Consider the following 25,640-nt stretch of genomic DNA (forward strand, 5'->3'; position numbering starts at 1 on the left):
AAGAGTCAGCTGAAGCTACTATGCCTTTGGAAAAAGCTTCAGCAGCCATCCTCAGTTGCAGACTTCTCTTTTGCTCCTCAAACATTTTAAAGTGCTGGACACATAATGCTATTGTTTGAACTGCCACTTCATGCCACATCTGATTTTGCTGAAACCCACCAGAAGGACTATGCTACACTTCAAAAAGTAGTCTTCTTCAAAGCTGTCTTGCTGCATTTACAGACTCAAAAAGAAGCATACAACCTGACATAAGCTGCAGTTCCTTCTGCCTACATACCCTTCTGACAAACTCCTATCAACAGTACCATCTAGTGGCTTATATGCAGATACACACAATTTGGAGCAGACAGTATCTTTTTCGGTTCAGGTTCTAGCAAAAGCAGTAAATGGAACACCAAGTAAAGCAATACCACAAGGTAATTTCAAGTAAAATAAGAGAACATAGCCATTGCTTGTGAATACCACTTGCTAACTAACCCTGCAATGCACACTCTGGTAGCTGAATTGCCACTCCAGCAGCTGCTTACCCAATCAACGTGATGGGTACTTGCACATAAGAATTGTTTCAGGCTTTCACTACAGCTTCAGCATGCAAGTGTCAGCAAAACTATGAGTGCTGTGTGTGTCACAAGATGCAGTTCCAGGGAATGTAGCTACCCATGGGACGAGCAGGTGTTGAATCAGTCAGAGCCCCACAGGTGTAATACTAACTTTTATTCAGATCCAGTAATCACTACAAAGGTGAAGAACACACACCTAGGTATCTCTTTTGGTAAGCATCACAATCATCTCATAGTTTTATTCAGTTCACCTAATTCTAATTTCTGTGACCTCTCCGCAAAAAAAAATTGTTTCTCCAATGGATGTTTTTATCCTACTTTGGGGCTCTGTTTTGACAGTTTTGAAGTGAGACAGAGCACACTGACCACAGGGCACATTTTATACTCCAGTCTTCATCGTTAGAAAAGATGCTTCCTCACATTTTAGGCTGGACTGATCAAATAGTTCTCTCAGCAAATATTTTCACTAATTTGCCCACTGTACAAGAGCAGCCAAACAGCCTGAGGATCTTGAGTGAAAAGTACAGGAACCACCTTGTTCTGGAGGGGGCAAGTCTAGGGATTGAGTCAACTGATGGCACCCATCAGACTATCCTAAAAAAAGCCTGCAGCTTTAAAACAAGAATTTTCATTAGTCAGCAGCATCAGGCACCTTGCTATGCATCCTCTCTAGGTCAAAAAAAAGGGGGGGCAGGTAGAGTATCTAGAACATGCCAGTTAACAGGATGTGAAATATCACAAAATAAGCTCTCACTTGATTCTTTCAAATCGCACACAGCCTGAACAAACTACTGCAAGGCACACAGTCCCCAGTCCTCTTCGGAAGCTGCCCTAGCGGTTACTAAGATGAGACAGCAACGGTTTTGAGCCATGTTAGTGCAGGTAGGCATCAGGCACTAACCCCGAGTTACTTTAAAAACCTGCCTCGGGTTTATAAACGCACTTGTTCCATATATGAATGCGATAAAACAAGTCAAATATTGCCTAGAGTATTGAAAAAAAAATCCCGCTTAAGAGGGAAGAACAAAATAAAACAAAAATACAAAGCAGCTGCGGAGACACCTGACGGGAACCAGAGCCACCCAGGCAGCGGCAAGCTTGCGGAACAGCAGGCCTGAGCGCTGGGGGAAGCCCGCCCCGCTCCCCACAGCTGTTCTCCCAGCATACGAGGCCGCTCGGACAGCCGCCCACGGCCCCAGCAGTCACCTCCTCACAGCAAAATTCCGCCCATCCCAGCGCCGCTGCCACCACCCCCACCCCGGCCACCGGCCGCGCGCGCAAGCGCGGCGCATGCGGCCCGCCACGCTCTTATGGGCGCGCGCACGTCCCTCCCCTACCTCCACGCCGGGGTGCGGTACTGCGCATGCGCCGCCGCCAGGGACGCATTCTCTCTCTCTCCCTCTCTTCCTCCTGCAGTCCTTCCCGCCCACCGCGCTATGACGCAAGAAGCGTAAACAAAGCGGTGCACTGTGGGAAGGGGGACTCGTTCCGCGCAGGAAGAGCCGGCCTCCATCTTAGGTGCTCGGCGCGTCGCGGCGGCGGCGGCGGCGGGATGGCGGCGGACAGCCGGGAGGAGAAAGGTAGCTGCCGGCGGCGCCGCGGGCGGTGGCTGGGGCTTGGCGAGGGGTGTCTGCTTGTATGGGGGAGGTGTCCCGCCGCCTGGGCCCCCTGCCCCTCCCTGCGGCCTGCGCGACTGCGGGCGCTGGGCCTTCGCCCGGTGTAGGGGAGCTTCCGTGAGGAGAGCGGTGGGGGCGGGAGGCGCCCATTGCGGGCGGTTTCAGCAGCCGCTGGACGTGCCGGCGCCCGGCGGGGCGCTGCTTGTGGGGAAAAGCTCCGCCGGCGCCCTGAGGGATGTCCTCGGTGCCTGGCGGCGGTGCGCTAAGGGCAAGGTGACTCGAACAGCGGGGCCGCGAATAAGTGCACGGGCAGCAAGTTCTCCATTATTGGCAGTCATTCTCTGCTGGTTATCTTTTAACGGAAAGCATCAGCTTTTTTTTTATTTCTCCTCGGATGGCTAGCCTTCCTTTTTTTTTTTTTATTTATTTTTTCTTTTAAATAGGATTTTCCATGAAGGAATGTGGTCTGTAATATTTGCAATCAGAAGCTTGCATTAAGGCGTTTTGTGGTATTTTCTGCTCTATTTTACTATCTTGCCCAGACTCAGTTGTGCTTACAGGGCACTATGGGTAAACATGCTTGAAATAAGGGAATTGAACATTTCCAGGGTAACATCTATTCAGAACACTCCTAAATGTCACTGTCTGCAGAAGCTAACATGATATGTACGTTTTCTCTGAGAAAACTATAAGTCAGTCTTCATTAAATCAAATTTTTAATGAATGAAAATGTAACTTAACTGTGGAAAATTGCTGTGTGGTGGCTAGCAATGTAACTAGTTATAATTAGCAGGTTACGTTGCTGTTATTAATTACAGAATAAAGGTAAAGGATCACTCTGGTGTGGGTTGGCTTATATTATTTTGGATTTCCATTGGATGCATTTCATGGAAGACTTTGTGGGAAAGGTACCATGAAATGTCTTCAGAGTGATGAAAGTTTACTATGTCCAGTATTCTATGTGAAATTAGATCATGTTAAAAATTATCAGTTTATTTTGTTAGCAGTAGTGAGTAAAATGATTTTTAATTTTTAGTTCTTAGCATTAATATTGTAAGAATTGTGGGTTATGGTATGACTGGACTGTGTTCAGATAGGCTTGAGCTTCCATTGGAGAAGAGCAGAGAAATATTTACTATTGTCTTTTGCCAGTTTGTTTTAATATTACAATTTATCCATGTTAGCTTGAGTTTTTTTTTTAATTGATGATGATGACCAAGACAAGGGTAGCAACTGAGACACATTTTTTGTTTTGTGTTTTAATCTGCTTTTAATTTTCTCCCCTATAGGAGGTCTGATTATTACTCATTAGCAACTGTTAATGCACTTTCATTTGTAACTGAACTTGTCCCTACTGTAAATGTGAAATTATTTCTTTGCTCCTTCAAGAATATAAATGCTATTTCACTACTTTGGGAAACTGGAAATAAATCTTGCTTGTCATTTTTGCTTTAAATCTCCTGATCTTATACCCTCTCTTTTGCCAACTCAGATGCATGTTTGGACCCTTCCTTGAGCAGATTTAACTCTCATGGCCAGCAGAGAAAAAAACCTTCCCTGGGTTACTTTTTTGCTGTTTCAGGTGAGTTAAAATTGTTCATGGAAGAGTCCAACACAGCCTGGAATTCAACACAAGATGTGTTGCAGGAGGGCACAGTTGGGAATATCTGTAGTGAAATGGAAGAGATACCCATTTGGACCTTTCCCCTTTTGTACTCATGAATTGTAAGAAGTCTGTCTCTCTACCCATTTCATGCTTCCTTTTTTTTTGTTTTTCTGATGCTTATCATGCCCTCTCTAAACCAATTTATCTTGCTAATCAGGTTCAGTGCTCACAGTGACAGTTGAGTTAGTGGAATTACCTCATGGAATTTACTTAAGGAGAAGAGAACCCAATGGTCAGACTGCCTTTTTATGTCATCAGGCTGTTAAATAGGCCTGGCAATTTCTTAGGGGTCAAATGTATACATTTATGTGGGGGTGAGTGTGTGTGTATTGGGGGGATCCCATCTGCCTTTTTCCTTTGAATGCTTGCTTAAGGTTCCGACTATAAATCAGGTCATCTAACTCTGAAGGGATTCTTTAGAGAGTCTGTACCAAGCTTGCTTCCTTTGTTGAATTTTCATTACTTTCTCATTTATTTCTGAGTCAGCTGATACCTCAATCTTTTAACACCTCTGAATGCTACTGCAGTAGCTGAGGTGAATCTAGTTTGCTCAATATGCTGTTGCCTCACCACAAGTAGAACAAACCTGAGGTTCAGTGTTTGTGCTCTTGTATGGTGATATATTGAATAGTCTAATCTTAATACACCTCTCTTTCATGGTCTCCACTAACAAAATCTTATATGTGAACTTGCCTGTGGGGAAGGACAGTTCAAGCCATGGGGTTGCAGCAGATATTTAGCAGTTGCACAGCCAGGAATCTGGGTGTCACATCTCTCATCAATATCCCCAGTAAATATTTGTGCTGCTATAGGTGCCAACAGATGTAAAAATCTTTTCCCAAGAGAGTGATGATGCAGCCTCATGTCATATTTAAATGTCCTCTAATGGCAAGCTGCCAGTGAAAGGCTCCATCCACCTCTCTGCACCACTTCCTTTGCAATAGATACAGTAACTATGTGGTTTTATGACAGCTTCTACATTCTTCTCCCCAGAGAAATAAAGAAATGCCAACAGGGAAGCTAGCACACTATGTTGAACTCGTATTCAGGAGTATATCACAGAGATAAAATGATATTATCAACTTTTTTCCTGAAATGGGGGAATTATGTCTTTCTTTAATATCGTAGTATATAACTTCTACTCAGGATTTTGAGATAGGTTGCCAAATTTAGAGGATTTTTTTTTGCTGCTTTACCCCTGATTTTTGTCCAGCACAGAAGTCCTTACACAATGCATCTTTTAGAGATCTTGTCAACTAGCTGAATCCTTGGAGTTTGCTCTGCTTTCTTTGAAATGAGTAAATGCAGAAAGTGTCATTGCTGATAGTAATATACAGTGAAAGAGCTAAGAATTCCAGAGTTCAGGAGGAGTAGTATGAAATTCTGAAGCTAATACCTTTCCTATTATTTGTCCCTTTGCATGTTTATGCTTAGTCCACTCTCATTTTGAAAGCGCCTGGAATATAGATTTGTAGTCCTATCTGATGAAGCCCTCATCTACCAGAATTGCTACCTATTCTTATGGGTTTCAGATTGAAGCATAGTTGGAAACAGTGACAAGTTTAGAAAGCTGTGTGACCAGGTGTGGTCATTTAGCTTCTCTAAGCATTAATGTCCTTGAAGTTTTGATGCTTTTTGGTCAGAGTGAATTAGTTTTTCTTCAGGGCAAATCAGAATTAATTATGGAGCAAATAGGTACCTCTTTCCACCTCTTCAGTGGAGCACCATGGTTTAAGATCTTATTATTACCGTATTCTGTCCTGTTGAATTTTCTCTCCTTGTGGTAAACCAAAAAATTCCCCCTTCTAACAACAAAAATAGTGGGGGAGGAGGAGAAATAAATTGATGAAGTTCTTCATCAGATTTTTGAAGACAGAGGTCATTCCTCTCTGTTTATGGCATTCAGGCTACCTCCTACTCTCCCTTTCGTCTTAATTTTTCACAGGCTTTTTTTTAAAGCCATTCATTTGTAGGTCAGCTATTCTGCAAAGCTTGTGTGACATGAGGAGCCAACTCAGACCTTATAAGGGCATCCTGTAACATATTTTACTACTTGTGTTGGCTTTGATTGATCCTTTTGGTTGTGAAAAAAAATCAAGACTTTAATTTTCAGTGTTTCAGATCGATAAAGTGGGGGAATTTTTTCAGTTTGTAAATAGTTATACTGTTGGTGGCATCTTCAGACTGTTTACAGTGTTTTTTTTAACTTTAGTATTTTGTTTTCAGATGGTGAACTGAATGTTCTGGATGACATTTTGACTGATGCTCCTGACCAAGATGATGAGTTGTATAACCCTGATAGTGAGCAAGATAAAAGTGAGAAAAAGGGTAGGTGATCTGTGAAGGTCCTACAAGAAAGTAGGCAGTAAAAACATCTGTGATAACAAGATTAAAGTCTTTGAAGTAACAGCTCTTACAGTCTGAATCACAGACGGAAGGAGGTCCGAAAATCTTTTTCATCAGCGTCTACTTTTTCACCTGTCTTTCTGAACAAACATTTAGTTTGGTTTCTTTTTGTCTCAAAAGGAGTTGCTGAGTTTGGTTTCTTTATAAATGTATTTGCTGATAGAAAAATCACTGTACTTTTTGGTTCAGTGAAGTGAAGCAGAAAGGGAGCAAGAGGGTTTCGAAGTCTGATTCCAGCTCAGTTGGTAATTTTGCTGTAGGCTAATCCTTTAAGCATTGGAATTAATGTTCCCATATATTAAATCTGGAATGCATTAAAGCCTATCAAAGTCTAAAAAATTGATTGCTATTTTAAAATCATATTCATTTCAGATCATCAGTTGTTCCTAATGAGCAGTTTTGGATGTCATTGTAGAAAAAACCTACTAAGATGAAGCTTAAAACCAGAAGATGCTACCTTTGACGGGGGAAATAGCAAATCTAGAGGAAGTAGGCATTTCTGCACAGTTTGATATACAAAATAACATTGAACTTGGTATCTCTTTTTATTTAAGGATCAAAAAGAAAAAGTGACAGGATGGAAAATGCTGAAAGCAAAAGACAAAAACCTTCTGTGCATTCTTCAAGGCAAATGATGCCAAAGCCACCTAGTTCGTCAGTTAGCAGTAACAAGAGAATAGTGAGTACGAAAGGAAAGCCAGTATCAGAATACAAGAATGAGGAATATCAGAGGTCGGATAGAAACAAGCGTCCAGATGGTGATCGAAAGACACGCATGTCAAGCAGTTCCAGGGAACCTTATAAAGGACAACCAGAAAAAACTTGCATGCGGAAGAGGGATATTGACAGAAGGGCAAAGTCTTCCACACCAGATGGTTCAGAGGTAGTAAATGTTCTTGCTGCCTTATAATAAAACAGTTATGAGACTTTTATAAGGCACATTCTCTTAGGACTGTGTGTCCATCCTGACAATGTTATATGACTGCTGATTCACTTTTTCTTTAAACATCAGAGAATCAGACATGAAATGGATAGACGACCAAGCAGATCCAGCCATTCTTCCAAAGAAGAGGTGAATTCTGAGGAATATTGCTCAGATCACGAGACTGGCAGTAGTGGCTCCTCTGAACAAGGCAATACAGAGAATGAAGAGGAAGGAATGGAGGAAGAAGATGATGATGAAGGGGAGGAGGATGAAGAGGTGGAAGAAGATGGGGAGGAGGATGAAGAAGAATATGAACAGGATGAGCGAGATCAGAAGGAAGGAAATGACTATGACACACGAAGTGAAGCCAGTGATTCTGATTCTGAATCTGCATCTTTCACAGATGGGTCAGTCAGATCTGGTTCCGGTTCAGAGGCATCAGGTAGGTAACTTTTAGCACACTAACTTGAAATTCCTTGCCATTAAAAGTTAGGTTGCTTTTACAATATTACTTCAGGACCAACGTCAAAACTAACCCTTGGAAGCACAAGTAAAATGAAATATCAACAGGCAAGGGAAAATTATGCTGGGAAGTGGTGTCCTTTTACACTGAGATGTGTGGATTTCAGGAGTGCCATGCTGAAGGTTCATAGTACTTGATTGATTCAACTTTGCTATTCAATGCTTTAAAACGTTAGAGTTAATATTCCTTTATGTATCTCGTGGCTTAGTTTTCTATACAATTCACTTTAAGCTGGTGGTGAGCTATTCTACATTGATCTAGATGAATGGTTAAGTAGAGTGGTGCAAGGAAAAAGCACTAGCTTCCTGAAGAAGGGATTATATTAAATAGCTGAGTCTTAAGTACTGGCTGCTTTCAGAATCAAAGTCAAAACTTAGTTTGAAACGATTAGCTACTAAGACGAGCTTAAAACCAGAAAAATACTTTAAGCGGAAATAAGAAACTGTTGCTTCGCACTTGTCTGTTATGATTGGTTCTGACTTAAAGAAATGAAATGTTAATGTCATTGACCTGCACTGTTCAGAAAATTGCGGATTCATGGCAAACCCCTTTCTTTGCATAATAGCTCTTTTTTTTTCCCTGTAGTTATCTCCATATAAGCAGACATAAAATGTTTGGATTAAGTGAGCCTTGAAAAAGGTGATCTCTGTAATATAGTTAGGAAACACTGGAGAGTTTAATGTGATACAGTTTTATATGGTAAGAGAAAGGCTTACGTCTGTGTTAAGATTCTTCTTGCATAGCTGTCTTGTCTGAAGTCTGCATAGGTGGTCCTCCTGTATAACTTAGCACCAGTCTTTTGACTAAGTTCTGCTATCTGGAAATAGAGAACAGGAAGATGTAACTTAAGATAAGTGAGGCTGTAATAATAATTTTAAAAAGCTCTGTAGTATAATGCAACTCTTTTGAGAGTAGAAATAATTGCCTATGTGTCACAACACTTTGTTTTCATGCCAATGGCGTTTTTTCTTGCCATTTTATTGAGCTTTGAGCAAACAGGAGGCAGTGTCATTGTCACAACACAGTGGGTGGTGTGTGTTTCAAATTTGGCTAAAGGTTGAAGAGAACTAGAGTGCCAGTAGTAAAACACCCTGTAAATTAATTCTGTCCATACCTTTGCGTGGAATTTTTAATTGTGTGATACTTGTTTTCCTTTTGTGCATGAAAAATTTGCATAATTAGTGTTTTCTTATTTTGGTCATGGTATTTTGGAGGAGCATTATGGAGAGCAACTGGGATTTTCATGTGCAAGCCAAATGCTAACTTAATCAGTACAGATACTGTTTGCCTGTCTCAAGATTTATTATTTGAATTTTGTCTGCCGGTTGAATTTTACAATACTGCTGTTATTTGTTTTGGGGAATTTTAGATGAGAAAAAGAAGGAGAGAAAACGAGCCAGAGGTATCTCTCCAATTGTTTTTGACAGAAGTGGAAGTTCTGCATCAGAATCATATGCAGGTATTCTTCCCTTTTACTGCTTGTTGTCCTGACTTGCATCAAATCTTACTGTGTAAACTAAAATAAATTTAACTGGCTGTAGAAATTTATGGGGTATGTAGCTTGATTATAGTTTGATTATTGACTTCTGGCATGTTGTGTGTGGTGGATACCTTTGGGGGGAAGTAGGCTTTCTTGTTACTTTAATGCTATTCTGTTGCTTAAGTGGTATTTTCACTTTTTTGTTTTAAACTTGGAAGATGATGATTCAGTGACTAGTTTTCTGAGTAGGAAACTGTTCAAATACTATTTTAAAAACAAACTCAAACCAAACTACCCAAAAACAAAAAATAAAGCAAAACACTCGTGCACATTGAACAGTATTTTTTTTGTGTGTGTGTGGGTGCGCGCCAGAAAGCATAATTTGTCATGAATGAAAATTGTATGTGACAAGGCTGTAGAAATTGTATATTATCTCTATTAAGGCTCAATCTGAACAAATGTACTTTGGCTAAACACAGGTTCAGAAAAGAAGCATGAGAAATTATCATCTTCCGTTCGTGCTGTCCAAAAAGGTATCATTTAAATTTGAATTTTTAATGCATGCCCCATAACAAACCATTGTCTCTGTTCATTAAATTATGTCTAAGTAGTAATGTTCCGATATAATTCAGTTTGAGCACTTTATCGTTATGAGCATAACATAACAATTTTGCGTGTTTTGAGGGTGAGATGCAGAAAGTTCCATTATTTTGCTCCTTGCAGAGACAGCAAAGCAAAAAATTTAAATGCCTTTGAAAAAAGAAATGTCTCAGAATACTGTATTGGAAGACTTCGGTTGATACAAAAGTTTCCCAATGATTGTCCAAAGATTTCTAAGCAAGGATACAAATCCTGTATATCGGAACATCACTGACGGGTGCTTTTGTTTTTTTTTTTTCTTTGTTTTTTTTCTTTTTTCCTTAAGTACTGAGGTTTTAGTTTTGATTTGGTTTCCCTTACTCCTTTAAAGCTTCACATTTTGTGGTCTAAACCTTCAAATTTTGGGGTGGTTGACTATCTTGACCTATAGGTAGGAACTGAGTGGGATACAGTATATTTTGAAGATACCAACTATCTACACTCACAACGAAGTTTTTTTTGTTGTTGTTGTTGGGTTTTTTTTATGTAAATATTTACATTTTAGCTTATTTGACGCTTTGTTTTTTCAGACCAAACAAGTAAACTTAAATACATTCTCCAAGATGCAAGATTTTTTCTCATCAAGAGTAATAACCATGAAAACGTATCGCTTGCTAAAGCTAAGGTATGTTAAAATTTTATTCAGGCTAATTTGACTATAGAAAAGTGTGCTGGTACATATAGTCTTTACCACTCAAATCTTGGCAGAGGCAAATATGGAATAACTACTGCTGCTTGGTGGTTTTTTATTTTTTGATGCTTGCTACTTGACTTCCATTATAACACGGAGAAGTTTCTAGACTATCAGTCCTTTATCGTGGCAGACTACGATTAAAAAGGGAGCTTAAGCTGTGTGAGAGCTAAGACTGGAGTTTAATCTGCCACTGAGACTCTTGAGGGAACAGTTGGCAATGGATAGCATTAGAGCTAATTCAAGCAACTTACTACTATGTAAAAATGATTCTTTTCTTCTTGTGCTTGTGGAATCTCCGAGGTGCTTTGCCTAATGCTTGCTTCTAGATAGTACTTTTTTGTAAAACTGCTGGCTGTAAAGATGTATCCAGGAAGAGCTGCAAAATACAATGAATGTATGCAATGTTGCTATTTTTGTGAGGCAAGACTGAGTTGAAACTCTTGAAAAAAGTAGAATAGGCTATTGTAATAAAGAAACAATTTGCATGTTTATTCAGAAATTCTGAAATAAGATCTTGTGCTTTTTTTTTTTTTTAAAAAAAAAAAAAAAAAAGGTTTTACAGCTTGTCAGAAGCTACTGTAAGAACTGTACTACCAAAATCTGGCTTACCGAATCAGCGTGTGTTTGCTGATTCCCTTGAGCTGGGGGAGCTTTGCGTTTCGGTGCCTTGGTTGTTTTCCTTTGGATTTTGCACTTTAGTATTAACTCTTCCTCCACAGTCAGATGAGTACCATAACTGATAGAAGATAAGCAGCGAGAGTATGAGAATCAATGCGGGATCACTTCTACTTGGTGATGCTGAGCCGTTGGATTGGCTCACGTGTACCAAACTGATTGACTTTTCATGAACCTTGCATAGGCCACAGCGTTGTTTAGATGCCTCTGGTAGGAGTACTGTTCAGAAGGGTGATGTATCATCATGATCACTGCTCCTCTAAGTAAGGAAATTCTGTGAGCTTTTATGTGGCTCGTTGGAGCACAGGGTTTGTTTCTCTGGGCTTCCTGTGTTAAATTTAAACAACAATGTATTAAAACTGTTGTTCTGTCAGTATCCATCAGCTGCCCTAGAGTTTCCATATCCCCTGTGGTGACTTAAGTTTTGTCATGCTATGGAAGTGCACTTGAAAGAGTGCAGAATTATTTATAACCTCTTTGCAATCCACCAAATCCTCAAAGATAGTAAGGGTATTGGGTCCTTGATCACTTGCTAGACTCTGTGTAAATACACAGACTAAGCCATCTTCTCCCCCCTGCCTTCTTCAAGGTCAGTTTAATAGCATCCTAAACCAGCCTATGTCGAGTAGGCCATGATTGCATTTTCTCCCTTTTGTCTCTCTTCATTTCAGTGTGCTTGTGAGCAGGTTCAGAAGGTGGGTTTGGCTGAGATCTAACACTGTAAAAACGAATAATTTTTTAAAGTTGGTTCCAGGATCCAAGCCCTTATGCAAAAATGTTTGTATGGTAGAGCTAGTGCAAGGGAATTACTTGGAAAGGATTCTAGAGCACTGGATTTCAGCTGCTGAGAAATGGCACCAAGCCACTTTTGTTGCTTTGTATTTGCATTCTAAGTGCTTGGAAAAGGATGTGGAGGAAAAAAACTGATTTACTGTTACATAATATGTGTGAAGCAGAAGGTTCTATTAAGGAAACTGCTCTAAAATAGAGTAACATTAAACCTATTAATCTTAAAATGTAACTTTCTGGACATTTTTTTTATTTATTTTTTCCTCCATTTTGAGTCTGGTCTGTGTAGCAAAGCCGACTGATCCTTAGTTTAGCTTTTTATGGTAGAACAACTGTTCAGTCTCCTCTATGCTTTCGGCAGCAAAAGCATACTAGTGCCTAAAGCTGTTGGAGTGGTTGCTTTGTCTGTGTGTGGACATCAGTGCTTTGCCACTGCAATTCCTGTAAATGAACCTGGCTCTTGTGCAGGAGCCAGCATGAAAATTGCTCTAACTCACAATGTGGTTTCCACAAACAGCCTAAAGGAATATAAATCTGATGGAAAACTAATAACAGTGGGGGAAAAGATAGTTCTCTGACTCAGCTCCAGTGAATTGGATTTCCAAAGGGTCAGACAAGTACTAGACTGGATAGAGAACAGAATGTGAAGAATGCCTTAAGAAGAAAGGGAAGTGGGGAGAACACTTCCTTTGGTAGCAGCCCACTGCAAGATTGTATTCTGAGGTTGAAACTTAAGCATACTAAACCAGTTTAAGCTCCTCCTCCCAGTTTTCACAAGGAAATGGACTGTGGAGCTGATCTTGCTGAAAAGCAATGCAACAAACTGGTTATTCTGTAGCCAAATTGGTACTTCTGTCTGTGGTGAAGGACTTCTTTGTGCATGGCTGCACAAATGTCTGGCATAAGGGAAAAGGTATGACCTGGCAGATGGGGATGGGGAGGCTGGAAAAAACTGCTTGGGGCTGTCTTGCCAATTTAAAATGTTGCTCTGGTGTCATTTGTATTCTGTCTATTCACTAAAAGAGTTAGCTTGCAAGCTCTCTACTAGCCTGTTATATCATCAGGGTTATTTAGCTCTACCTATCTGTCCTCCTGCACAGATCCTTCTGTGCTTTTCTACTTTGTGTTCATTTTTTTTTCTTTGTAAGGATCAACTCCCAAAGTCGCACAACTTAAAAATAATAAAGGTCGGGGGTTTCCTATTTTTTTCATCATAATTACAAATAAAGCCTTTACGGGCGATCTAAATGCATCTACAGTGCTCGGGAAAGATCGAAAAAGCAGTTTTTTACACATTAAATCATGAGGCAAGCTATTTTTTTTTTAAGGAACTGAATTTAGTAATAAATGTGTCTCTCTATTTCGGCCACCTGTGATGTTTTATCTCAGAACAGTATTTTGGTCTTGTTTTTCCCACCTCAAGTACATACTTGAAATCTTCTGTTAGCTAAATCACTTGGGATTAACTCTTATATTTTGTTGCGGGGTGGGCTGTTTTGTTTTAGGGAGTATGGTCAACACTTCCAGTCAATGAAAAGAAGCTTAATGCTGCGTTTAGATCAGCGAGGAGTGTAATTTTGATATTTTCTGTAAGAGAGAGTGGCAAATTCCAAGGTAAGTGTAACTGAGCTTTTATCAAGGTAAGTGAAAGTGAGCTTTTATGTGCAGTAGCTTTTCTGTTGTCTTTGTTACAATTCCTATGAAATCCTTCAGGATTTGCAAGGTTGTCTTCAGAGTCCCATCATGGAGGATCACCTATACACTGGGTGCTGCCTGCAGGAATGAATGCAAAAATGTTGGGAGGTGTCTTTAAAATTGATTGGATTTGCAGGTAAATAATATTTAAATTGTATTGCTGTTTAGTTATGAGGCATTATAATCTCATTTCTGTGTATTTCTCGAGAGTGCTGGCAGCATCCTTTTGAAAACTTGAGTTCAACCAGAGGGCTGCTGTCCATCCTCTTCACATCCCTACTCTTGTGTTACTGAGTTTGAGACTCAGTGCTATACATATACATGTGGTATAGCAAATGTTTTCCTGTGTAGACAGATTAGTCACTTAGAGATTTTTAACACTTCGTTGTGTTCCTTCACTGGTCTCTTGTACTGAAATTAGAAAATTATATTCTGAAGTCTTTGAGTAAAATGAGCTGCTCACTTGAATGAATGGTTGTGGAGAACAGAAAAAGATTTGAAGGACAGTTCTGTCTTCAGTCAGACCTCAGAATCTGACTAAACAAAACATTACTGTTCTAAAATAATTTATGAAATATTATTGGTATTTGTCTAATAGATGGAACGTGAACAGTAACTTCATTTATTTAACTGAGTATATCTTAAAGAAAAGGTTCTAAAGAGAATGAGCTATGTCAGTCCTCTGAATTCAGTGCATGGTTACACAAGCATTTGCGCTGACAAAAAAATGAAAACGGAAAAGGTGAGGCTTCAAATTGTAGAAAAACCTAGATCAGGAAGAATATCTGAAAGTTGGATTCCAACTTACAGCTCAAAGCAGGGCTGGCTTCAAAAAGTTAGATCAGTTCGCACAAGCCTGTATTTCAGTGATATTGTTATGAAGTATACGTGTAGCTACTACCTCGCATAAAAACTGGTGAGCGTATTCACATTTAACTTCTTTCTTTTTAAAAAGATAGGAGGTCATAGTATGGACTATGATAATTAATACTAGAATTAGTCAAAATGCAGTCTTTAGTTCTTTTCTTACTGATGCATAAATTATTCGTTTGGAGTCCTGTTAGTGCAAAGGCTGTGAGGTTATTCTGTGTGCAATATCGTATTGTGTGCATTTTTTTTACAAAGAATGGAGACAAAACTATAAATGATGCCACTTGCATATTTAGGCGTGAATTACCCTTCACTAAATCTGCTCACCTGACCAATCCTTGGAATGAACATAAGCCAGTAAAGATTGGACGCGATGGACAGGTTTGTTCTTTTGTTTTCACCCCCTTTTCTCTCCAGTAGTACATTTTTAGTGCTTGCTTACAGCTTTGTACTTACAGAAGACTGGGAGTCTTTTAGATCAGTTCCTCCCTGTGAAGTCTAGTGGCAAGGGCACTTAGATAATACAATGCCAGTTTTGTTGTTGTCTTTGCAATAAATTGTATTTGATGTTGCAAATTTGTATAATATTTGAGGATCCAAATGTAATGTAGCTTGCATTGTACGATGTCCAAACCACTACAGCATTGGTTTTTAAGAATTAATTCTGGTGTTCTCAACTGTCTTCTGCATTGTTTTTCTTAGCTACTGTGTTGCTTAGGGAATGGACTGTACCATTGCAAAGTATATACCTATACATTTTAAGTGAGGTGGCTCTTTGTCTTTTCAGATATCCCAGAGTACAATTACTGCTGTTGTCATCAGGAGTAACGTAGCTTTGATTAAAACAATTCAATAGGATTCACTTTCCTAAAGCAAGATGGGAGTTGCATAATACCCATAGTGTATGGAAAATGTAGACTGCTTGAGTTATTCAGCACATGTTCACTTTCACTGTTTTGGGTAGCAGATGTAGAACTGATTTTTTTTTTTCTCTTGTTCAAATTCAGTGTGATACAAAAAAGATTTCAGTTAACTTAGTTTCTGTTAAATGGTCAAGGAAAGATGTTTAAATGTTGTGTCCACCTAACTCTAGAGTTGCAGTCAGTGTGTTTTTGTTTCTATAAAATTGTGCTACCATCGGGTACAGGACAAGCATTGAATTGCATGATGCTTGTTCTTCCAGCTATTCAATTTGAGTTATTTCTCAAAGTGGTTGTGGTTTACCCATTTACATTTTGTATAACTCCCAATGGACCTCTCTTCTGGGGACTCTTCAGTCTCCCTTGGAACTCATGTGAGCTTCTCATGTCTACAACATCCTTTGGTAAGGCATTCCCCAGGCGTGCTACTCAGCCTGAGGAAGAAGCAACTCTTTGGATTGTCTTATGCCTGGCTTCTATTGGCTTCATTTGATGGCCCCTATTTCTCTTCCATACCCCACCAACTCTTTTCTAGGCTGAGGAGCCCTGACCTGCTCGGTCATTCCTTATAGGAATTGTTCCATATGCTTAGCTGTCCTTGTTTTTCCCCTACCCTCCTTTTCATTTTTAAAGAAAGGGGTCAGAACCACACCTGATATTCAATGTGTGGGTGGAACACGGATTTTCAGTGTGGTGTTGTGATTTACTCGTTCTCTGTTCCTTTTGTAATAATCCTGAGCGTTTGATTTGCCTTTTCTGACTGCTGTCAAGCTTTGAGCTTGTTTTCATGGATCTATCATACTCCAAGGCATTCATTTTCAAATAATAGTCATCTTCATTAGGCCATGGCTTTGTGTGTGAAGCTAGAATAGTTTTTTTTTTTTTTTTTTTTTTTTTTTTCCCCTCTGTGTTGCTTATTTTTTGTAATAGACTATCATTTTCTCTGTGGTTAAAAACAGTCGTCTGATTTTTATAGCAAAGCAGTGAAGTGGCCTGTATAATCTCATGGGAAGATATGGTTGCCCCAAGTGTTGGATTATTTTATAAAAATACTAAATTGTGCCTAAAGAGTGAAAGGTAATATAAGTATATTTTACTCTGTTTCCAGTGATGCTGAAAGGTCTTCAAAGAGTCCTTTTTCTAATGTATGTTGTCAGAGTAATTGGGGAGACTTTCTTTTCTTTTGGTTTTTTAAACCACTACTGAACTTCTAACTAATTCTAGGAAATTGAGCCGGAATGTGGAACCCAGCTTTGTCTTCTGTTCCCTCCTGATGAAAGTATTGACTTGTATCAAGTCATTCATAAAATGAGGCACAAGAGAAGAATGCATTCACAGCCCCGATCAAGAGGACGCCCATCCCGTCGAGACCCCGTTCGGGACGTGGGAAGGTTAGAAACGTTCTTTGGACTGATAATAGGCACATGTGTCAGAATAACGTGATGGAGGAATGTGATTCGTCCAAGCTTTTCCTGCGATAAAGAAGAGAGAAAATCCTCAAATCAAGCTGCATGGACAAGTTTGTGGCTTCATTGAGGATTTCACATGGTTCCCTGGTCTGTCATTTTTCAAGAGGAAAATGGGGATCTTTTGCTTTTGCAGAAAAAAGCTCTTAAAGTGCTGCCTAGTTTAGACTAGATCCTTTATTGAGATAATGCAACATGTAATGTTAGCTGTAGGTAAGCTTGGATTTATAATGAGCAGGCTAGATGGAGAGAAGGAAATCTTTATATGCCAAAAATGTGTTAATATCTTGTAAAAGCCTTTTCTTTCAGGTGTGTCTCTGGATAAGCCTTATCAAATATGGGACTTTTATAAGGATCACTTATAATTTTGCAGAAGATGCCGCCTCATTTTGAGGATAAAATATTTAAGTTATTTTGATATTCAAGAGGAGCATTATTGGGACTGTTTCAAATTGTGTCACCGTGATGTGTTAACCCCATTGCCAAATATTCTCTAACATGTAACCACTGAATTCACACATCTTGCTGAGCTTCTGAAAACAGTAGGTCCTTTCCAAAAGGGATCGAGTGGCCCCTGGAGACCCGGCAACAAACCAAAAAGAATGGCTGTTGCTGTGTCTGTATATACAACCTTTCCAGATGCTGGCAGTACCTGTGGACTTTTAAAGTATTTTTAGAGGATCGACATGGTTATTGATCACTGCTATATGAACTTAACATCAATATCCAGGAAAAAAGGGGGTATAACTTGTTACAGAATTGGAGAAGTCTTTGCAAAGAACTGATATTAGCCCTTCTGCCAAACACCATTTCCCTGTGTAGCCACTTTGCATACAGACTGATGTATGGTTTGGGCTGAAACCTTGGTTAAGTTTCCTCTTTGTGGAAACGTCCTGTGGTAGGTACAGATACACAACAAGAGTCCCCATTTCCTTGAGCTTAAAAAAGGACACTGTAACGAGTAGGTAGGAGGAAACCTGGCAGCGCCCCCCTATTTTTGGCTTTAAAGGACTGAACACCAAGATGGCTTTTGAAGTTAAGCTAAGAGGTTTCCAGTGCAATAAAGTATATACAAATGAAGGTTTTGCAATGGACTGCAAATATACATATAACACCACCACACCTTCTCAAGCCTGCCAGGGCCTCCATTTATGTATGTGGCTTACAGCTTAAAGTCAGTAGTTGGACTACTATATGAACTGTTACTATCATATTTTATACCGGTCGTAAATGCACTCTCAAAACTACAAGAAAGCGGTATGTTTATTCTTTACACCAGCTTTTATTTTTCTTGATCTGATTTTACTGTAGATGCAACTGCTTTGTTTTGGGGGCTTTTTGCTCAGAGTAAAGAATCTGCTTTCATTTTAAAAAACTTAGTAACTGGGTATGGTGGGCTTTAAAAATGGATATTGGGAAGGGCATGGAGAAATTACTTTATAAAACTAAAAGCAAAGCTACATTAGCTTGTTATTCATTGAGCAAGTTACACAGCAATTAAGTGATTTAAGAAAGTGTTTATTTAATGCCTTTTGTCATAAGGAATTAAATTTGCTGATGGGGGAAAAGTGGTTTTGTAGTTGAATGTTTAAAAACACTTTGATATTAGCATTCAAGCCTCCAATTAAGTTTTATGTATCATGCTGGAATGAAACTAGTAGTTGGTTTCCAGTTTGTTATTAGACATAAGAGCAACTGGAATGTTTTACAAACAAACTTCCTCCATTGGGGGTGAAGTTCTTAATGATACCACCTGTTCTGAAAGAGAGCTGTTCTGGTATAGAAAGGAGCCCTAATTATTTTAATTATTAGTAAGCTTAAATAATCCTAAAATTTTTGTAAAAGGCAGTGATGTGTTAACTGGTAAATTGCTTAAAATAGAAATCATGAGAAGTTATGTTATTGTTCTACCAAGTTAGGCTGTAGTAAGAGAATCAAGTTTGCAAAGCGTGCATGATTTCATTTATAATGTTCTGAAAGAGTGTTCTTTGCCCTGTAGCTAGCAAATTTAATCTATGCCTGCTGAACATAATGTTACATTTTACAGTCTATTTTAACTGTGTTTAGTTTTGTAAATCTTCTTTTTATCTGATAGATTGACACAAAATGTAATATCGGAAGTATAATGTTAAAGCATAAGTTTGAGTTTATTTTGACAAATTTTTTTGCTTTGTTTTGTACTGAGATATCGTTCAGTAGAATTCCTTCCTTAACTACCAGAACTTCTGTGGCCAGAAATTAATATTGAAAGATATTTAATCTGACTGAGTATTTGAGTTTAAAGCTATAGGATATTTTGAAGCAAGTGAAATTTAAAATGATTAAATGCAGATCCTGGGCAGCTCAAGCTATTCCTGTGAGGTATTCTGCTGTGACAAATGCTCCAAGCAACCTTGTTTAATCTCTAATATCTAATTTGTGTAGGCGTCGACCAGAAGATTATGATATTCATAACAGCAGAAAGAAACCAAGGATTGACTATCCTCCTGAGTTTCACCAAAGACCAGGTTAATATCTTACTATGAAGATTTGTGTGCACCAATTCGCAGATGTGTTCTCTTTTTCAGTGAGTGCTCATGAATGCAGAAGTAAAGTTTGAGAGAGACTGTGTAAATTTTTCAGCCTTTTGCTATTGTGGATCCTCTCAAGTGCTTTGTTAATATAGGTAGTTGAAATACCTGTCAGTTGCTAGAACTATCTTGACCTACTTATCAATGCACTGATCTTCAAATTGAAACATTCATCAGAAATTTCCAGTTAGGAAAGTCAGTAAAGTCAGTTGAGATTGCCTGACTAGCAAGCCATGTTTAGAGATGATGGTAGACATTTGGTTATTGGTTTTTTTTTTGTTGTTGTTGTTTTTTCCCCCCAGAGGTGGTGGGGTGTTTTTTTTGTTTGTTTGTTTTTTAAGGGCTTGACATTAAAAAGACTGGGGGGGGGGGGGGGGGAGTTGTTACACTTTATAAGGAGAGTCTAATGATGGATTTGGAATAGGAGTTCTGTTGTTCTCCAGAAATAAAAATTTTTATAAGGGTAGTGCAGTGGCCATACTGGTAATATTGCAGAGTTTTTTTCCTTTTCAGAAAGCAAGAATTAGGAATTGGTCAGTTGTAATCCACTGAGTCTTACTTCACTACTGTTAGAAATATATATTCCATTACTTCCGTGGTAGATTTCTACATCTTTCTTAAGAACCTGCACTTACCTGTATCCTACTTGACAGCAATGCCTGTGTTCTCTGGCACAAAAAGAATGTTGTTGCTGCTTCATGGCTTTCCAAGACCACTGTTTGGAGTACAGAACAAAACTTTAAAAGTAGCAGAGTACAGAAGCCTTATTTTTTTTGGCACCAGAAGCATGGCTAGTGTTTTGCATCATTTTGCTGAGCTGTTAAAGGTTTACTTCAACAACTTACTATGATTGTAACAGTTCATTGCCCTGTGGGACTTTTACAGATGTTTTTACTTTATTTTTAATTTTCTTAATGGTTTTGTATACAGAACCTGTTATGAAACTGGATTTAGAGTTGGCCTAGTTTAACACCTTCCCACTGAATAGATGGTTAATAGGTAGTAAGTGCTATGAGCAGACTACCAGGGGACAATATCTTCAAAGGCTGTGAGCATTCCCAGACAACTTGTTCGAATAAATTTCAAGTCCCTGTTTGTACTGTGTGCAAGTTCATAAGGGCATGTATCTTTTGGGGAGGGGGTTACTACAATGAACTGTATTTCTGTACTGTCTATAGCAAAGAAGAAAACTGAGTTTTTGAGAGTTCTTTTGAAACTGAAGCTAATGGCAGATATATGAAACTTGGTGTATGACACAAAATGGAAGATAGATTCTAATGAGTTTTTTTAAGACTGTTTTCATGAGATAGTAAATTTGATTAATAATGCTTGATGTTCGAACAGGGTATATAAAGGATCCCAGGTATCCTGAAGTAGACAGGTAAGGTGTGTTCATGCTATTCATTTTATGTCCTGGTAGCTTGTCTGTATGGATAACTTGGATTTAGTTCTACAAATTTTTTATTCCCAACAGACGATTTTCAGGAGTTCGCCGAGATGTATTTTTAAATGGGGTAAGTTAGTGCATGCTGGCTTTGGGGACCTTTTTACATTCAACTTTCAGCACTTCCAAAGAACACTCATCACGTATTAATATTACTGTCTTTCATTTCAGTCCTATAATGATTACGTGAGGGAATTCCACAACATGGGACCACCACCACCATGGCAAGGAATGGTTTGTGTCTTGTTAAGCTCCATTTTTGCCTAAAGAGTACAACTTTTTCATTCCCCTCTAGACGTGCCTATTATGTGTGATCTGCACTCAGCTCTTTCCTTTCGCTAAAATGTGTTTTTGCTGTGATGTATGTCAAATTTGTAGGGGAGGAAGGACTACTTATATTGAGCTTGGAGGGGGGTGGTTGTTGTTTTGGGGGTTGTTTGGTTTGTTTTTCTTTGCTCTCATCAGTAGCCCAGCATTCTCGCATGAAGTGTGGCAGCAGGAATGTTGCTTAGTTTGAACCTGCTGAAACTGAAAAGCTGTGAAGAAATAACAGAACCCCCTTGTAGCCCCCACAAAAGGATGTGATGCATTTTTGTGTTCTGCTACATATTCACAGTAATTGGCTTTCTTTCAAACAGCAAATGCATCAAAGAGGTGGACTTGCTGCAGATGGTCATAGGATGGGCTGGCATGCTGTAGGTGTTGTGCTGGGGCTTGCTTTTGGCTATGGCATTGAAGCATGCAGGGAAGTAGCAGAATGTACTGAACAGTATAATTCAAAGAAGTCTTGTTAGCAGTCATGGAGTGAATATAAATGTGTCTCTCCTGTTTCTTGTGTACACTGTAAACGAGCAAAAGGCATTGCTAGATGTGGAAATGATGCTGTAGCCTCTTATTTTTCTTGGCTAAAACAGAACTCTTGTTTATCATAAATCAAGGAAATGAACAAGGTTGTCAGACTGGAAGGAAGATAGTTTTTCCAACAGAGTTAACCATCCAGACCCTGCCATCATTTCTCTGCCTCTTCCCCATTCTGCATGTTGTTCAAGTAGTTATCCTGAAGTCCAGCACTTCCGCCTACTTCGTTTTTGAACCACAATGCAAGCAAAGATACTTTGATGATAACTGAAATAAAGGCCTTTCTGATAAAGGAGGTGGAAGGGAACAGCCAAAAGATGTCTTGTTTAAAAAGAAAAATCTAGTAGCCTTTTGTCAAATTACTTGTCAGGTAGTGTAACCTTGTTCATTTAAAACAGGAATATTTCCTTAGGGAATGGCATTAAAGTCTCTTTGTAGTGAGACTGTGCTGGTCTGGACAAAAAGCTTCATTCTGTATCCATAGAACTTTTTTAAAGGCAAAATTGATTAGCAAATGCTTATTTAAAGTATCACTTCGAGGCAGCTAGGGAAACAAGGTGTCTTTCAGAATTGTTGAGGGGTTTTTTGTTTGTTTTTGGTGGTGGGGGCAAACTTCTAAATAAGCATTGGTAGAGAAGTAGTAAAGTATGCAGACTTCACTAGAATATTCTGCCTCACTTTCACTAAGGTGTAATGTTATGTTTAGGTGTCAAGTTTTCCATTTGAAAGAAAGATGACTTCTGCCTCTTAATTCCCAGCACTATGCTTTGTGTACATACTCTTGCTTTGGAGTATTCAACAAACTTCATATAACTTTCTTGTAGCCACCGTATCCAGGTATGGAGCAGCCGCCCCATCACCCTTACTATCAGCACCATGCACCTCCACCTCAAGCTCACCCTCCATACTCAGGACATCATCCCGTACCACATGAAGCAAGATACAGAGACAAACGAGTAGTAAGTGTCCACAAAGGCAGAGGAGGGGGAGAGAAGTCTATGGACAGAGCAGGAGTGGGAGGAAATTTGAGTGTATATATATAGCCTATTTTTAAAAAAGTTTTTTGCTGTCTCTGAAAGTACAGGTCTTAACAGTGCGTTTTGGTTTTCCTTTGAAGGATCAGTTTTCTACACTGACTAGAGACTTCCAGCTTTTTTTGAAAAGCTCTTCTCTTACAGGTGATACAGAAGTGCAGAATTCCCAGGACATTCTCTTAAATTGAGATGTTTCATGGTGTTTTTTGGTCAAAATGGTTTCCAGTCATCAGGCTGTGAACTTTGCCTCCTGAAGCCTAATTTGAATAAGGATGTGACTGTAACATCACTTGCATTTACACACAACAAGTTATTTTCTCTTTATCAGCAGAAAAGTTTGAGTTTTATAACTTACACAAGCACATCAAAACTAGGGCTGATCCTGAAGCAAATAAATTATGTTAGCTGGCCTTGAAGGCTGCTTAGCTTTCAGGTCTCTTGTTGGTACTTGGCATTTGAACCCCAACCTCTACATTTTCTGCTTCATGCATTTGGAAGCACAGATATCTGATGCTGCCCTGAAGATGAAAGAACAAATTTGTACTACAGCTGTCAATTAATGCAGGCTTTGGACATAAGTTTTTATATGTATATATACACACACACTTGACTTTCTTATGGCTTTCTCAAAAGTTAAACTAGTTGTGTAAATAAGGGTGGGGACAGGATATTAATATAGGAAAGAAAATAAACAGAGCTGTCCTTTCATCACAGCATGACTACGATATGAGAGTAGATGATTTTCTTCGCCGCACGCAAGCAGTTGTCAGTGGTCGGAGAAGCAGGCCTCGTGAGAGGGACCGAGAGCGGGAGCGGGACCGACCGAGAGATAATAGAAGAGACAGAGAACGTGACAGAGGCCGTGATCGGGAAAGAGAGAGAGAGAGGATTTGTGACCGGGACAGAGACAGAGGTGAAAGAGGTAGATACCGAAGATAATCCATCTGGAACCAGTGGTCACTTGAAACAAAAAAAAAAGCTTGTATTTTTTTGTGTGTTTACAAGTAGTACATTTTATTTTCAGCTGTCTCCTTAAAGTTCGTTGTGTAGAAGGATTTATAATGACCCTCTTTATTCCAAGCATGCAGTGAACTACGAACTGGAAAAACTCAAATCGGCCAAAAATAGAATACACAAAGCTGACACTCGAGTTGACGTTTTTATTGGAGCAGAATGGGAAACAGTTAAGAATGTAGATATTGATTAATTCTCAGTAAGTGTTCATCTACTTAGTGACTTCATTCTGGGTTTTTGAATACTGATGGATAACTGCCTTTTTTTTTTTTTTTTTTTTTTTTGCTTCGATATTTTCTTACTGTAGTTTCACATGGTTCTGTGAGAAAATGCTGCTATCAAGTATGCAAATATTGAAATATGATTTTTTTTTGACTGTATGGCAGTGTTGTAGCAGCCTCTTTTTTTTTTCCTTCCTCCTTCCTGGTTTTTAACCCTATCTGTAAAGTCAAGTGTTTTTTTTAAGTCTTCAATAATGAAAGCAATATTAAGAAGACACTATTGATACCTAATTTTTAACCTTTTTTAAAAACCTTCCCACATTCAGTAATACTTTGGTCAATTCTCTTGTCTAGCCTCATTCCGAAATGTACACGTTGCTTGGAATGTTCACAACCTGCGTGTGTGGAACCAGAAAAATATTGGTGTATTCTACATTGCTACCATTTTTTATAAAAATAAATTGGTAACTATTGAAACAATTAAAACTTCAGTTCGGGTTTCTTCATCTTGCCAGCCTTTGATAAGTTCTGATAGTTCTAGGAAGGCATTTGTATTCAAAAATGCTTTAAACCTACTTGCAATAGGTGAAGTTGATCCAGAAGCCTGAATTCTGTGAAAGAACTGCTGAAGTAAACGCTTTTCTGTTTTCACAGTGAAGTAGTCAAGCTGCAGGATCTTTAAAGCCATACCCATGCAATTTAATCAAATGATCTTAAAGCTGTTGATAGACTGTCCTTAGTAATAATCATATCTGTCTCCCAGGAGTGCATTTTCCTGCAAGGCCCGGACTGTTTCCACATTTCTTCTTAGTAGTGATTCCTACATCACTTGCAAATTCTCTTTAATTAGGATATACTTGAATGTAAATGCCAATGGCAGAACTGAAAAAAGAAAAGTAAAACTTGAAGTTGTTGAGTTTCTCCAGCAAGTTCCTAGATCTCAATGCTTGTGTGTGTAGCACTAGCAAGGCAAACTGCTTCATAAACTGTTTTAATGATCTTCTCCCATAGTAAAGCTGCATTATAACACATGCTTTAAAGACCTGCAACTCCACCATGCTGTTTCTCAATGCTCTGGCCCTCTGTTTTTGTAAACTGCAATACAGGCTTGGCTATGGTGTGATAATTTTGGAAACACCTGGGGGGGGGCAGAGGGAGGGTTTGGGGGGTTTTTTAGAACTTATAGCAATTTGTTTTGTGTATTTTAGTTTATATAGTTACAGTAAACATTGACATGTGTTACGCAAAATATTTGACCTCCAAACTGGAAGTGTTTTCTTAAATATTACAAGATGTTGAACATGTTACAGTTTTTCAAAACTGTTTACTATGCAGTAAGATGTTTGCCCATCAGTAGTAGGATTAGACCAGTCTTGGCAAATTCAATATGCTTACTGAGCCTAATTGAACAAATGTGTCACAGACGTAGCCTGCATTATTTGAGGTCTTTGTGTGCAGATTCTGGAAAGAAAAGGAGTCTCAAGTTGGGGCAAGAGGAGGGTGTGTATTCACTCATGTAATGGTGGTGGGGAAGTGTTTTGTTGTTTGTTTCAATTCAAAATTAGCTAAGCCAAA

The 25,640-nt window shown here is 39.0% G+C and overlaps 1 protein-coding gene across 5 annotated transcripts; it reads left to right on the top strand.

Annotated features, from left to right (window-relative positions):
• Window positions 1-2,023: 2,023 nt before the first annotated feature.
• Window positions 2,024-24,551, top strand: YTHDC1 (YTH N6-methyladenosine RNA binding protein C1). 5 transcript variants are annotated; one of them, XM_062574431.1, is made up of 18 exons: window positions 2,024-2,140; window positions 3,669-3,758; window positions 6,069-6,170; window positions 6,803-7,131; window positions 7,261-7,615; window positions 9,066-9,155; window positions 9,656-9,709; window positions 10,346-10,440; window positions 13,479-13,587; window positions 13,687-13,804; window positions 14,835-14,919; window positions 16,683-16,849; window positions 19,349-19,431; window positions 20,839-20,875; window positions 20,969-21,008; window positions 21,110-21,172; window positions 22,621-22,755; window positions 23,545-24,551. In XM_062574431.1, the coding sequence occupies exons 1-18, from the start codon at window positions 2,113-2,115 to the stop codon at window positions 23,767-23,769; spliced, it is 2,205 nt and encodes a 734-aa protein (XP_062430415.1). In that variant the 5' UTR covers window positions 2,024-2,112; the 3' UTR covers window positions 23,770-24,551. The 5 variants fall into 5 exon arrangements, with proteins under 5 accessions (XP_062430415.1, XP_062430417.1, XP_062430416.1 ...); XM_062574433.1 differs by lacking the exon at window positions 21,110-21,172; XM_062574432.1 differs by lacking the exon at window positions 9,656-9,709.
• Window positions 24,552-25,640: the final 1,089 nt, after the last annotated feature.

This window comes from Rhea pennata, chromosome 4 (genome assembly GCF_028389875.1).
Source record: "Rhea pennata isolate bPtePen1 chromosome 4, bPtePen1.pri, whole genome shotgun sequence".
Lineage (NCBI taxonomy): Eukaryota > Metazoa > Chordata > Aves > Rheiformes > Rheidae > Rhea > Rhea pennata.

Coding starts and splice junctions, on each gene's coding strand:
- YTHDC1 (XM_062574431.1), top strand. CDS start 2,113: ATGGCGGCGGACAGCCGGGAGGAGAAAG. Junction 6,171..6,802: donor AGATAAAAGTGAGAAAAAGG/GTAGGTGATCTG, acceptor TTTTTATTTAAG/GATCAAAAAGAAAAAGTGAC. Junction 21,173..22,620: donor CACCACCATGGCAAGGAATG/GTTTGTGTCTTG, acceptor ACTTTCTTGTAG/CCACCGTATCCAGGTATGGA.